Source organism: Macrobrachium nipponense, chromosome 1, assembly GCF_015104395.2.
Source record: "Macrobrachium nipponense isolate FS-2020 chromosome 1, ASM1510439v2, whole genome shotgun sequence".
Taxonomy (NCBI): domain Eukaryota; kingdom Metazoa; phylum Arthropoda; class Malacostraca; order Decapoda; family Palaemonidae; genus Macrobrachium; species Macrobrachium nipponense.
In genome coordinates, this window is record NC_087200.1 from 105,442,388 (window position 1) to 105,456,834 (window position 14,447).

A 14,447-nucleotide genomic window follows, 5' to 3' on the forward strand; every position below is an offset into this window, starting at 1 on the left:
ACTGTAAGCCGATGAGGAATTCTTTGTCAGTCTTTCTTATCTTTCCTTATTGTAAAACTGGCATCTGTAAATAACAGCAGTTCCACTCCACTGACAGTTAATTTTCGAATTATTCAACCTGGCATCATCCAGCCTTGACTCTTTTGGAATCTTTTATAAGCCATGAAATCGGTTTCTTTGTGCAGAGATTGATAGGTACTGCAAAAATTTTTTATACTGCCGCTTCCTCATGCGGGTCATGGACACGCTTTCACAGTCCGTATGAAGAGATTACTACTTGATCAGAATGCTTTCATGTTCTTATAGTGCAAAAACAATCTCTCTCGTTATCTCTCGTGTTTCGTGTTCTTTAAATATTTTGTAACCCAGTAAGGAGTTTCTTTCAAAGCAATTTTTTCTATTCAGTTCTTGTCTTTAATATTGTTACCTAGTAATACGTTCCATTTCATTGTAAAGAAAATCCAGGGGCCAGATTAAATATTTCTTGGTGAGACCAGAGACCTTGTCAAGGCCTTGTCTTTTTGTGTTTTGGTATGTGAAGAGTGACTGATATGACGTCAAATTAGATCCCAACGAGTGGTGAGTTAGGCCCTTTGGCTGTCATTTGATATGCAGGGGAAAGGCTCTGAAAATTCAGAAAGTTACAGCATGAGAGACTGAGGATACTTGCTATGTGAATCGACTGATGTTTGTGGATATTTGTCTGTCATTTTCGGTCATAAGAGAAAACCTAAAGCGTTGAATGTATGAAAATGTCCGGCAGAGGGAGACCAGTCGAAAGCAAGCTTAAGAATATGTAAGATTATGTGGGTAATGGATGCGAGGAAGGTGGTGTGATAAATGGATGGTAGCATAGTGGAAATACTGCCTTGATCAGGGATTTGAGAGTGGATGCTGAGAATATGGACTGATGTAAATCACAACTTAACGGGAAGGAGGGAAGTTTACTGGAATTCTTTTGTGGAATCGAAAAGTTTGTGTATTGTTGAAACGTTTCACTTCTGTGGAAGGCCAACGAGGTTGATGAATGGGACTGAACAAGAAAGAAGGGGAGCATTTGGTATGAATTGTGAGGGTAGAAACGTTGAACTATAAAAAAAACGTCGAAAAATAGAAAAAAAACTAGCTTAGAAAAAAAGAGAGATCAGTGTGGTGAAAAGGGTTTGATCACTGGGATAGAATGACGAGAGGAAGGCCTACAAAGAGAAGGTTCGGCAAATTGACAGTTATTAGAGTGAAAAGTTATATATATATTCGTTCCGTATTGTCCCGAAGCTGGAACTATAGAACTATGCACCTTCATTGTGCGAGCGGCTTAGATGATGCCACATTTAAATAAGGAGTTCGCTATCAGTAGACTCATGTTGTCTACACAGAAAAATCATATAAGAATATACTAGTCATTTATTTTCTATGTAAACAGATAGAATGTACGTTTTTAGATTTAGTAACTTACAACACGTATATAACATAAAATGTAAGTTTTTATAAGATAGAGTGTATACAGTAAGAAACTTAGTCTAATCTGTTTCTGTTTTGGTCATACTGTAGTAAAGCTAAAACTGCCAACATTAATACAGCAAAAATCTAGAAAATATATGGATTTGTAGAGCTTTCTGTAATCTATAATGTGGAAAGAAAGCTAAGAACAGGCATTTTGTGCTAATCATTACTTAGCGAGGTGTAGTAGCCTTCTGTCTCAAGGTCAAAGTTGTAGCAGTAGCAAGTAGTGCCTGTCGGATAACTTCTTTCTTTCTTTTTTTCGATTTTTTATACCTTTTTCGTTAGCGAGATGAGATAGTTCACCTTCAGAGTCCTAGTTACTTTTGAATAGGACTCTAAAGGTGAACGTTCATCTGAAGGACTGAATATTTCTATACGAAAGAGATTTTGTATAAGGTGCGCTTGTTCACGTATACTTATACGTAATTTAATTCATGCGTTACTCCTCTTGCTTCAGCTCTCTCTCTCCCCGTCTGAAATTTTGTACTTGATGGTCTGCAGTTGAATTCTCGGATTTTGCTGTTAGAATGAGGTCTTTTATTTATCTATGATTTACGTTGTACTCCGTATAACGTATATATATATATATATATATATATATATATATATATATATATATATATATATATATATATATATATATATATATATATATATATATGTGTGTGTGTGTGTGTGTGTGTGTGTGTGTGTACATAAGCTTGTGTGAGTATATATCTGAATAAGAGGAACGAAAATATTATGCAACCTAACCAAACCGCGAATTTCCGAATCTTTGTTCCTAATTAGACTTGATTGAAAGAGAGACGGTGGGTGTCAGTATTTTTTTTTTTTTTTTCTTCTTTTACGAAGACAGACAGCGTCTCAAGGTAATGTATGTCTTTACAAACTAAATATCAAACAGGAGAGTATGTATGTGCCTTAGTTCACCCGCCTCCCTTTATACTACAGTAATGTGTACTACTTTAGGAACAACTTTTGAAACAATACCGGTTCTCATTTGCCCCGCCGTCTGCGTTTGAGACTTGCATCCAAGACTGATTAACGTGAGACTGATTATTATTGATGTTCGTATTATAACTTCCCTGTGGAGCATAAAACACTAAGGAATGAGCCTCTATGCATACTATAGATAGAATCGCTATAATCTTCTATAATGAAATTTGGCTAAATGAGCGTTGTTGCCCTATTATTATTATTATTATTATTATTATTATTATTATTATTATTATTATTATTATTATATATATATTTTTTTATTTATTTATTTTTTTTTTGTCTATCACAGTCCTCCAATTCGACTGGCTGGTATTTATAATGTGGGGTTCCGGGTTGCATCCTGCCTCCTTAAGAGTCCATCGTTTTTCTTATTATGTGCGCCGTTTCTAGGATCACACTCTTCTGCATGAGTCCTATTATTATTATTATTATTATTATTATTATTATTATTATTATTATTATTATTATTATTATTATTATTACTTTTCATTGCAATTACCGTGACTTGGAAATGTTTGTGTTTTTTTGCGTGAGTGATTTTTTTGCGTGATAACTTTATGAACTCTATAGAGGTTTCAAACGATTTCTTCGGAAGCTTCTTGAGGTTTTCAGTCACCACTTGGCGTGACCAAGTGCTGCCAATTCATTGAGGAAAGGTACACCAGTGTGTGGTGTTTACTTTTTTGGAACGCACGATTCGACCCAAGATTTTATGGACATTTTTTCCCATTTTTAAAGGTTACTAGTCTACCAAGTTTATTCAAACCTTGTGAACCTAAGGACATGCAATTGCCCTTCTGCCACGGTGGTCTTGCATTGAATGCTTTGAGTAGCTTTTGCCTTCACATGTTCGTTGTCATCTTTACCATTTTCACCAATAAGCTCGTTTTTTTTTTAATGCGATAACTCTAGAGAAAAACAAACAGTCAGCCCAACTTCATAATCTAAGTGCTGAATCAGAGGTCAACCTGAGCAAAGAGGATTCATCGGCAACTTGCCAACTTCCTGTGGCACTTTGTGGCACTCGCTTGTTTTTCTAGGATTATTAAGGGTCTTCGTCTTCTCATCCTTCTGTATAATACATCCTTTTCACCAAGCAAAGCACTTATTCTTATTGAGCGTTTGATCGTATCTTTGTCACATCTATACACTTCCCACCCTTCCTACCTATGTGTTCCACATATACTATTACGCTGAAACTTATCTGAGGTTAGTAGTCTGTAAGCGGACAAAGGTGTTAAGGCAAAAGAGATTTAGTGTGGGTTTCCTGACACCGTCCAACAAGCTAAGTGACAAATCCTCTAAACCCATTTTATAGCTCCTGTTACATTTGCTGCTTCGCCTACTTGTGACTCAGTCACTGCCCTTTTCACTCCAACTGTGTCAACATTTATTTCTCCACCATCTTGCCTTTCACTGAACCTCATAGCTGTTCTCTTGCAAATAATCATTTTCTACTTTCTCTGCTTACAAACATTGTCAAAATCTTCTTTACTCTGGAGCTTCTCTGCATTACTTCAATTTACAATATATCACCTACAAACATTATCTTAGCGCACTCCACGTACATAACCATTTCCTTACCACTAACTTGCACCTAAATTTACCGCTTTTCGCTGACATCTCTTATCATTCCATCTGTAAAAATGCTGAATTGTATGGAAACATAACATTCTTGTATGAGATCTACCTTTACGCAAAAGCAACCACTTCTCCGGATACACATTCAACCCTTATTTTCACAATGATATTTCTAAAACCTTTTAACAAATGAAATTCGTCTGCCATACAACTCTAGTATATCCTACTCACATCATCATTCTCTTCTTTGGCTGTCTGAAGGTTTATGGATTTCCATTGATGTTATACCCTCAGCTGTCACTTGAGCAATATCTCTAACACTGTCTTTTTTTCCCTGGCTGAATCTCTCATTTCAGTGGGGCCCCCCACCCCTGTTGTTGTTGTTGTTGTTGTATTAAGCTAACACTTCTTGTTGGCACGGGCCTTTCCCTTGTTCGGCCCTTAGGTGATCTGAAAAGATTCATTAGGTACACGGTTAGTTTTTTGAAATTGGAAATATCTTTAGTTGTAGAGATAGGAGTGGACAGGGGAAGGATGATGGTGTCAGTTAAGAGAGGGCCATCATGTCATATTATAGTAGAAGTTTGAAAGAATGTAAGGCTTTTGAATATCGGAGAAGCGGTGCAGGTGGGGTTGTCCAACCCTTTACTCCCTTGGGTCCCTGCGGGAGGATTTCAGTGGTAGCGTAGGTAAAGTTTTAAAAGAATGATAGTGGATGCTTTACCTTGGTGGAGGTAGGTTGTAGAGCACCTGGGCATGCTCTTCTAAGTTTTCAATGATTGTCTTTGTGACTGTGGCAGCTGCATGCTCAGCATCTTGTGCAGGTAATTCATTTTGTGCTGCACCTAAGACTTAGCTGTGCTGTTTCTCTGCATTCCAGCAGGTAGTGAAGGAGTGGTTGCTGTGTTTCCTCTTGACAGCGTTCACATGGTCTGACACTGTTTTCCATAATTTCCCAGCAGGCTTTATATCCTAGCCTGAGTCTGTGGATGATCACAGCAAGTTTTCTTGGTGTGTGCCTGTCTATGGGATGAGGCACTAGATCAGTCAATGTCTTATACCATCTGGCAGACGGTCAGTTTTTTTCTACCCACTCACGATGGTCTTTTAGCAATTTTTCTTTGCAGAGTGGTTTCATTGCATTCTTGATTTCCCCCCACCCCCCATGCAGCTCTGTTATATGTCCTTCCTGTGTGGCTGCCTTACCCACAATCCTCCTTTGCGAAACATGATCTCGCCCTGGAGTTTCCATTTCAGTATCTTTGATCCAAGCCAAAATTTCTTCCTCTTCGCATCTGCTTCCTTTGCTTTCTTTTCGAACTTATTGATCTCATTTACTTTCATAGACATATTTTGAATCGTTCCAATCCAGTTAGTTCCTATACGTTCATTTACCTTTTCACCTTTATTCAGGTTGAATCACTGTTTATTCTGCGCTGTAGTACTAACTTTTATTTCCACTATTTTCCAAATCCCAAAACATTATACTAGCGAATATTGTTTTTTCCAGAACTTCCCTATCCCTAGTGATTTGTTTCTTTTCAAGACGCATTTCCCAAAGACTTCTCATTCACTCCAAACACTCCAAATTTACCAACTATGCTTTCTCTCGGTCATCTGCCCTTTCATTCAAATCAGCTGCTCAACCATTATTATTATTATTGATGTTGTTTTTGGTGACTTGAGTGAGCTCATAGCAGAACTCGGTGGATGGATGTGTATGAATGCCATGGAAAAAGTAATTTAATTTCAAAATGACCTCCTACTCATTCTCCTCATTAGGACGACGAGACGCACGAAATCTCCGAAAGCAAGCAAAAGAGACTTCCCAAGAGGTCGATCTAGGACAACGACTTGGAAAAAAAGCAGCGTGAATTAAGGCGTTGACCGGTTGTGATGATGAAGGCGCCTCTCATGAACTGTTTCTCGGCGTCGTTGGCCTTCTGTCTCCTCGTTCTGTGTGGGCCGTTTGTTCTACCTTCGGTGGCTCAAGGTAGGCGCTTCATTGAGCCCACTACATAGTTTTTTCTTGATTAGATCTGTCTAGTGATACGTGCGATTTATTCAAGATTCTCTCTCTCTCTCTCTCTCTCTCTCTCTCTCTCTCTCTTACGGTGCGTGCTAAGTGTTAAAGTACAGTATAATGTTATGTAATGACTCCTTCCATCCGGTGATTAGATTGTTTTCGTTTTAAATAGCGACCGGATGAATGCCATCTCGAAAGTATCACAAATAAGAAAATTTTTTTCTTAAATAACAACAAAAAATAGTGTTCAAATAGGGGATTTTTCCAAGCAAGAATTCATATCAGTACGAATCCAGCAAACGCTAATGTCCGAAATGAACAAATTAAGGATTTGATACTATATCTTGACAGTTCACAAGCTTCAATAAAGGACAGAAAAGAGTAAGCGACTCATGTGATCTCAAGATTTAAAGTTAAACACAGGAACTTGAACACAGTAACGGACGGAAATAGCCAGTAGATGCTACATGTTTTTCTCGTTTCATTTTAGAATCCAAATTTCTTCACTTCATAAACGGCATTATTGCGTTAAAATGTAACGCCCCTGATTGTTCGTTTGCTTCGTTTGTCATTCAAAATGAGTTAGCAGATGATGACGTAAACATTTGCCACTTCTGAACATGACGGATCTTTGCGAGAGTGTGACTGCGACCCCCAAGGGTTTTGATCCGGATTGTATCCACATTTGCGGCGTGTTTAGTACTAGCCCGTTGGGGATGTCCGTAAAAACATAAACAAAAGACAGTAGATATCAATCAAGCAAATATAATGACCCCCAAAGAAATACTATAGTAGATTCACATCAACTGTGCATTTGATGTCTAGGCCAGTCCCTTACGACGCTCCTGATTGGCTGTTGATAAGCCAGTCACAGGGCTGAAAACTCTCAGTCTCGAGAGAGAGTTCACATTGGTAGGATGTATGCTCCACTTCTCCTGAGGGATACTTTTGAAAGCCGTATCCCTCAGGAGAGGTGGAACATAGATCCTACTCATGTGAACTCTCGAGAGGGACTGAGAGTTTCCTGCCTTGTGATTGGCTTATCAACAGCCAATCGGGAGCGTCGTAAGGGACTGGCCTAGACATCAAATGCACAGTTGTTGTGATTCTACAATAGTCCTTAATAAAGACCCCCGAAAACCCTTGGCGGTCACTTTGGTCAAGGAAAGACCCACCTTCAAATTGCAGCGGCAAATAAGAAACAGGGTCGTCTAGTCTAACTGCGCAATGTGTTTGAGTTTTAAAAAGTTTCATCTGCTATATACGTAAGACCCGTAGAAGGACACCAAGTTAGCATATCTTTCTTCTACTGGGACCCTTTAGAATTTTCTCTAAACTTTGTGAATTGCATAAGTAAATAACTATTGTATATACATTTCTTTTCCTTATTTGCACATATTATTTTCTTAAATCGTAGTCAGTTTAGTTTTGTCGTTGATCATTTTTGTATTGTTCCTTTTGTAAATGATTTTCTCCTGTTTTGCAATTTTTTTTTCACTTATTTCTAATCGTTTATCTCCTACAGGCTTTGGAAGTAGTTTTCCTTTTTCTTTATTTTTCTTTTGAATTTTTGTAGTGTACAGAAGCTTCTTAAAATTCTTTATCTTTTCATTAAATTATATTTCCTGTTTTCTTGACCAGTTTCCATATGTGAATATCTTTCCTTCTTTTAAAATATCCACTTTTAGTTCTTGTGGTCTCATGCTTCGCCTATACTTCTTTTATTTTAAAAATCCTTCTTTTATATTTTATTTTTTTCAGCTTACTCTTCCTACCTTCGCCAGTCTGTCTATCGCAAGTCCTGCTACTGTGCGCGTGCGCAGTCTATCAGAACAAAGTACTATCGCCCCTCTGGCAGAACAGGTAACCTGTATACAACCTTTTCTTCTCTCCATCAACTATAATTAAAGTTTTCTTTTTCAGTTTGATATTGATTCTAGGAGGCAGTTTATCATCGGATTCATGGTTAAGCTTTGTAACTTGCAATATCATCATTTAGTTGTCCGTGATGAAGAGAGAGAAAATTCTCTCAGGAATTGTTCTGGAAAACCAGAGTCAGGTCCGGAACTGTGTCCCTTCAACCGATTTCTGAAAAATATTCATAAAATCCGTGTTTTCGCTCTCGACCTTCCTTCCTTCCTTCCACGTTCCGGTGACCTTGCATCGCATCCCTGTCGTGCGGAACATCGGGAACAGAGTAGCCAACTTTGTAATAAGGGTGCCTGTGATTCTTGTTTCTTTCATATTGTAACCAAACAGAAAAGTACAAACGAAATTGAAAACTTACAATTTTATGTCGCCAGGTACTACGTACGTAAATGGCTGTAAGTATATAGTTAGAATAATTTATGACATGACATCATCATGAAAGGAAAAAATCTAGGAAACTGCCGTATTATCTCCGAGATATGCTTATTATTTTGCTTTTGATACGTGAATCAGAGTTGCTCACCCTTCATGAATGACAAGTTTGTCCTTCCTTCCATTTTGGCTCATGGCTGAATGGTGTAATGATGCGACGGCTGTCGTGGGATTCCCTTGTTTTTTCTTTCTTTCTTTTTTTATTAATGGTACAAGCGACTGTTGAGCAAAAGTGATTCATTTTGCTTTGCTACTCTGTTTTCAGTTTTGTCCCTTCGTAGTCTCTTTAGCCACATATGACTTCACTTTGTATAAATCGTTTGTGGACAGTAAAAGGGGCTTTTGACCGAACGGTACTCACACATGCATACATACATCAGGGGCATGAGTGAGTTTGTATTTGAGAATTGACGCGGAAAAAGAAATTATGTGTTTGAATAATGGATGAAATAAAGCAGTTGGGCCATCCTTTCCCCGATTGAGTCCTGTGCTGGATGTGGTAGAATATTAGTATGAAATCGGGAGAAAATTAAATGTTAAGAATATGATGATTATAAGAATATGTGAAAGATTGTAAATACAGAGGAAGAAAATGACCACAGGCTTCGTCGGTGTTACTTCGAAGCCCGGAGCCTTTTCTTCCTCTTCTTTTTGATGTTTTTGGGGGTAGCTACACTCTTACTTCACTCACGAATTACCTTGGAACTATAAACATGGAATGGACATGCGCGTATAAATATATTGACGCTTATTGTCACTGCGTGGCTCCATTGGAAAGGGTGGAGAAGACGCTGGACTAATCTATTAAATAATTAAACCATAGTCTTGCAGACGCTTTTTTCACTGTGTCGTCCTTAATTTTCGACCGATTTTAATAAATATAGGCTCATTGGAACGCTCTTGAAAATCCCTTTTAAATGTATATGATTAAGCGTGTAGAAAATATGGAGCTGCAGTGTTTTAAGCAAAGATATCCAGATAAGTATTTTGCCTTCGTTCACTTTTTTACTCTACTGCTCCAAATTTTTTAATATAAATTTTAATTAAAATATAATCTGTTAAAAGCAGTTTCCAATGAACCCAACGACGCACGTACTATATGTCTCATACAGTAGAAATAATCATGCCTGCCATGTGCTGAGACCGAGTGACTTCATGGCTTTGCCATTGGGTTGTGTAATAGATTTTACCACTAAAGCCTGTTGAACCCCTTGTATTTAATATCATTCTAAGTATCAATAATTGCATTTTATGCGCTACCTAGGTCTTATCACCTTGCTATCCAGTCTGTGTCACCTAGGGATTAACCTATCATCATGACATAATGGACTTCAGTTGTAATTATGTTGACTTATGCTTATTGCTTTCTTATATTATTAATGTCAGTCTTCATTATTACAAAAAGAAACACACTTGTTGATATACGTAGATCATTTATTTTTACCGATCACTTATTAATGTTAGTCTTATTAATGCCAATAATTTTAGGTCTATTTTAAAAGTATTATCATGTAAACAGAAATTGCTAGATTGAATTGTCTACTACTACATTTTCTTCCACATAATGCAACAAATGTCAAAGATGACAAGATATTGTCATGGAAAATTAAGAGATTACACTCCCGTATGGCGAGGCGGGCATTGTGATACATAGCTCCCGCCACCCTTTGCAATGGCGGCAAGCTGCACACGGCGATTTCGCGCATGTCCATTCCATGTTCATAGTTCCATGCGCATTACATACGAACTCCATTATATACGAACCACACGTAGTGCACTGTAGACATTACTTGAGGGCCTTTGCAGCGTCCCGTGGGCCCCTATCTGCGACCTCTTTCATTCGTTTTACTGTACCTCCGTCTATATGATCTCGCTTCCATCTGCCTTTTCACTCTCTTCCAACAATCGTTTCATAGTGCAGCTGCTTTGAGGTATGCCTCCTGTTACACCTTTCAGACCTTCTTACTGTCGATGACCTCATAGGTCCCAGTGCTTGGCTTTTTGCCAAAATTTCATATTGTGTTCTATTGTATATAAGGCGGAAGACAGAAAGGAAGGAAGGAAAGATGTCAAGTTGTTTGCGTATGCTTAGTTGCAGGTATCAGATTTGGCCATTCAAGAAATGTTGACCGCATCCTTCACGACAGCTTTGGCACTGCTGTTTCTACCAGGATCAGTAACCCCTCATCTGAATCCTGCACGTCGCTCGACCAACAGCAAGGTAACTTTGTCAAGTTATATCTTGACAGGAATTTCTCTTTTTTTTCACAGGCACACAGGCGCACGTGCGCGATCTTTCATACGCAATGTGATTATAATGGTCTAAGAATCAGTGCCGTTTTCGTAATGAGAATTTTGCAATAATTAGGGACGAATGCTGATTCAAGTAAAGTAATGTGCTACTTATGATCACAACATGAAAAAATACATTTCAAGTGCTAATTTGTGAGGTCATCAACTCTCCTATACATTATAAAAATGTTATTCCAGGTAGAATTTTATTCTTGCATTGGAAGTTACACCGAAAAGTATTTTTTTATATACGTATATATCCAAGTGAGTCTGACTTTTTCAAAGAAAACCTCCATGTTTGGTCACCAGGGCGGTGCGTGTTGATGAGCGAGTGCCCAGTCTTCATTCCTCTGGTCGGGAACATTCGAGAACCCGGAGTATTTTCTTTCATCAGGGACCGCATTTGCAGGTGAGGTGAGCTTACATTAAGAGGAGTTAGTGGATTTTGCATCTCTATTATTACAGTCAGTTTGAAGAGAATGACATAACCAAGAGCGTGTTTCATCAATCTCATAACTCGTATAAGCTTGTGGTCTGCAAATGGTACTAGTTTTAATTTTTTTTTCCGCTTCACAGTCGCTAGTGTTCGTTGTTTTCTATTTTTCCCTATGTAAGCCATTATTTCTTTTTATAAGTAATAAAATTAAATTTTTTAAGGTAAATTGAAAATTTTCATGCAAACCTATCAAACAAGTTAGCCTTAATTTGCTGTGTCGAATTCCCAGATACAACTTCTGGTTGGGTTCTGTGTTGTTGCTTAGCCTCTGTGGGGGTAAAGGTACCGTTTGTTGAGTTTGTTGGTATTTTAGTAAATGGAAGGAGAATAGCTGGAAACCACTTACTGAGTGGACTGTACTTGCAGTGCGTACCTTCGTTACCATATAATATCGAACTTTACCAATAAAATGCCAACAAACGGCACCAACCCCTGCACTCCCCAACTGAGGCTCTGCAACAACACAGAACCCAGCCAGAGCCTCGGTATTCATGCAAACTTAATCAAATTAACGCTACAGAGTGTCACCTCTTAGTCTGGCTGCTCCAGATTAGGGAATACTGTTTACATTAGTGCACCTCACATAGTGCACTGCAGACGTTACTGATGGGCATTTTTTACGTCTCATGGGCCCTTAGCTGTTTACATAGAGCACTGCAGACGTTTTTGCCCTTGTAGCTGTTTACATAGAGCACTGCAGACATTTGGGCCCTTGTAGCTGTTTACATAGAGCACTGCAGACGTTTTTGCCCTTGTAGCTGTTTACATAGAGCACTGCAGAAATTTGGGCCCTTGTAGCTGTTTACATAGAGCACTGCAGACGTTTTTGCCCTTGTAGCTGTTTACATAGAGCACTGCAGAAATTTGGGCCCTTGTAGCTGTTTACATAGAGCACTGCAGACGTTTGGGCCCTTGAATCTGTTTACATAGAGCACAGCAGACATTTGGGTCCTTGTAGCTGTTTACATAGAGCACAGCAGACATTTGGGTCCTTGTAACTGTTTACATAGAGCACAGCAGACATTTGGGTCCTTGTAGCTGTTTACATAGAGCACAGCAGACATTTGGGTCCTTGTAGCTGTTTACATAGAGCACAGCAGACATTTGGGTCCTTGTAGCTGTTTACAAAGAGCACTGCAGATGTTTGGGCCCTTGAAGCTGTTTACATAGAGCACTGCAGACGTTTGGGCCCTTGAAGCTGTTTACATAGAACACTGCAGACGTTTGGGCCCTTGTAGCTGTTTACATAGAGCACTGCAGACGTTTGGGCCCTTGCAGCTGTTTACATAGAGCACAGCAGACGTTTGGGCCCTTGTAGCTGTTTACATAGAGCACAGCAGACGTTTGGGCCATTGTGGCTGTTTACATAGAGCACTGGAGATGTTTGAGCCCTTGTAGCTGTTTACTTAGAGCACAGCAGACATTTGGGCCCGTGGAGCTGTTTACATAGAGCACAGCAGACGTTTGGGCCATTGTGGCTGTTTACATAGAGCACTGCAGATGTTTGAGCCCTTGTAGCTGTTTACTTAGAGCACATCAGACATTTGGGTGCCCTCCGTTGTAGCTGTTTTACATAGAGGCAACTGCAGACGTTTGGGCCCTTGTAGCTGTTTACATAGAAGCCACTGCAGACATTTGGGTCCCTTTTGATCTGTTTTTACATTTAGAGCAACTGCTGACGTTTGGGCCCTTTGAAGCTTTTGTTTACAATAGAGCACTGCAGACGTTTGGGCCCTTGAAGCTGTTTACATAGAGCACTGCAGACATTTGGGCCCGTATAGCTCTTTACATAGAGCACTGCTGACATTTGGGCCCGTGTAGCTGTTTACATAGAGCACAACAGACATTTGGGCCCGTGTAGCTGTTTACATAGAGCACTGCAGACGTTAGGGCCCGTGTAGCTGTTTACATAGAGCACAGCAGAAATTTGGGCCCATGTAGCTGTTTACATAGAGCACTGCAGACGTGTTTGCCCTTGTAGCTGATTACATAGAGCACTGCAGACGTTTGGGCCCTTGAAGCTGTTTACATAGAACACTGCAGACATTTGGGCCCTTGTAGCTGTTTACATAGAGCACTGCAGACGTTTGGGCCCGTGTAGCTGTTTACATAGAGCACAGCAGAAATTTGGGCCCGTGTAGCTGTTTACATAGAGCACTGCAGACGTTTTTGCCCTTGTAGCTGTTTACATAGAGCACTGCAGACATTTGGGCCCTTGTAGCTGTTTACATAGAGCACTACAGACATTTGGGCCCTTGTAGCTGTTTACATAGAGCACTGCAGACGTTTGGGCCCTTGAAGCTGTTTACATAGAGAACAGCAGACATTTGGGTCCTTGTAGCTGTTTACATAGAGCACAGCAGACATTTGGGTCCTTGTAGCTGTTTACATAGAGCACAGCAGACATTTGGGTCCTTGTAGCTGTTTACATAGAGCACTGCAGACATTTGAGTCCTTATAGCTGTTTACATAGAGCACTGCAGACGTTTGGGCCCTTGTAGCTGTTTACATAGAGCACTGCAGACGTTTGGGCCCTTGTAGCTGTTTACATAGAGCACTGCAGACGTTTGGGCCCTTGTAGCTGTTTACATAGAGCACTGCAGACGCCTTGTAGGCATTGTAGCTTGTTACATAGAGCACTGCAGACGTTTAGGCCCTTGTAGTGTTTTTACATAGAGCACTGCAGACGTTTGGGCTTGTAGCTGTTTACATTAGACACTGAGACGTTTAGGCACTTTGTAACTGTTACATAGAGCACTGCAGATGTTTGGTCCTGTAGCTGCTTTACATAGAGCACTGCAGAACGTCTTGGGCCCTTGTAGCTGTTTACATAGAGCACTGCAGACGTTTGCGCCCGGGTAGCTGTTTACATTAAGCACTACATAAGTTTGGCACTTGTAGCTGTTTAAATAGAGCACTGCAGACGTTTGGCCCTTGTAGCTTTTTACAGGAACACTGCAGACCTTTTGGGCCCTTGAAGCTGTTTAACATAGAGCACTGCAGACATTTGCGCCCGATGTACTGTTACATAGAAGGACGCACACGTTTGGCCGTGAAGCTTTTACATAGAGCATAGAGACATTTGCCGACGTTACAGAACTGAGCCGTGGCCTTGTCGTTACATTAGCCTTGAGAAATTTGGGCCCGTGTAGCTGTTTACATGAGAGCACTGCAGACGTTTTTTTGCCC

At 39.8% G+C, this 14,447-nt stretch overlaps 1 protein-coding gene across 3 annotated transcripts in view; it reads left to right on the forward strand.

The window, feature by feature from the left end:
• Positions 1-14,447, forward strand: part of LOC135219521 (proclotting enzyme-like) — an 84,864-nt gene that overhangs the window by 9,413 nt on the left and 61,004 nt on the right. Inside the window, exons 2-5 of one of the 3 annotated variants that reach the window (XM_064256352.1) lie at positions 5,866-6,076; positions 7,871-7,972; positions 10,563-10,691; positions 11,072-11,171. In XM_064256352.1, coding sequence (XP_064112422.1) covers positions 5,980-6,076; positions 7,871-7,972; positions 10,563-10,691; positions 11,072-11,171 — 428 coding nt within the window. In that variant the 5' untranslated portion in view covers positions 5,866-5,979. The remainder of the gene's footprint in view (positions 1-5,865; positions 6,077-7,870; positions 7,973-10,562; positions 10,692-11,071; positions 11,172-14,447) is intronic. The other 2 variants (XM_064256353.1, XM_064256354.1) reach the window with 2 other exon arrangements.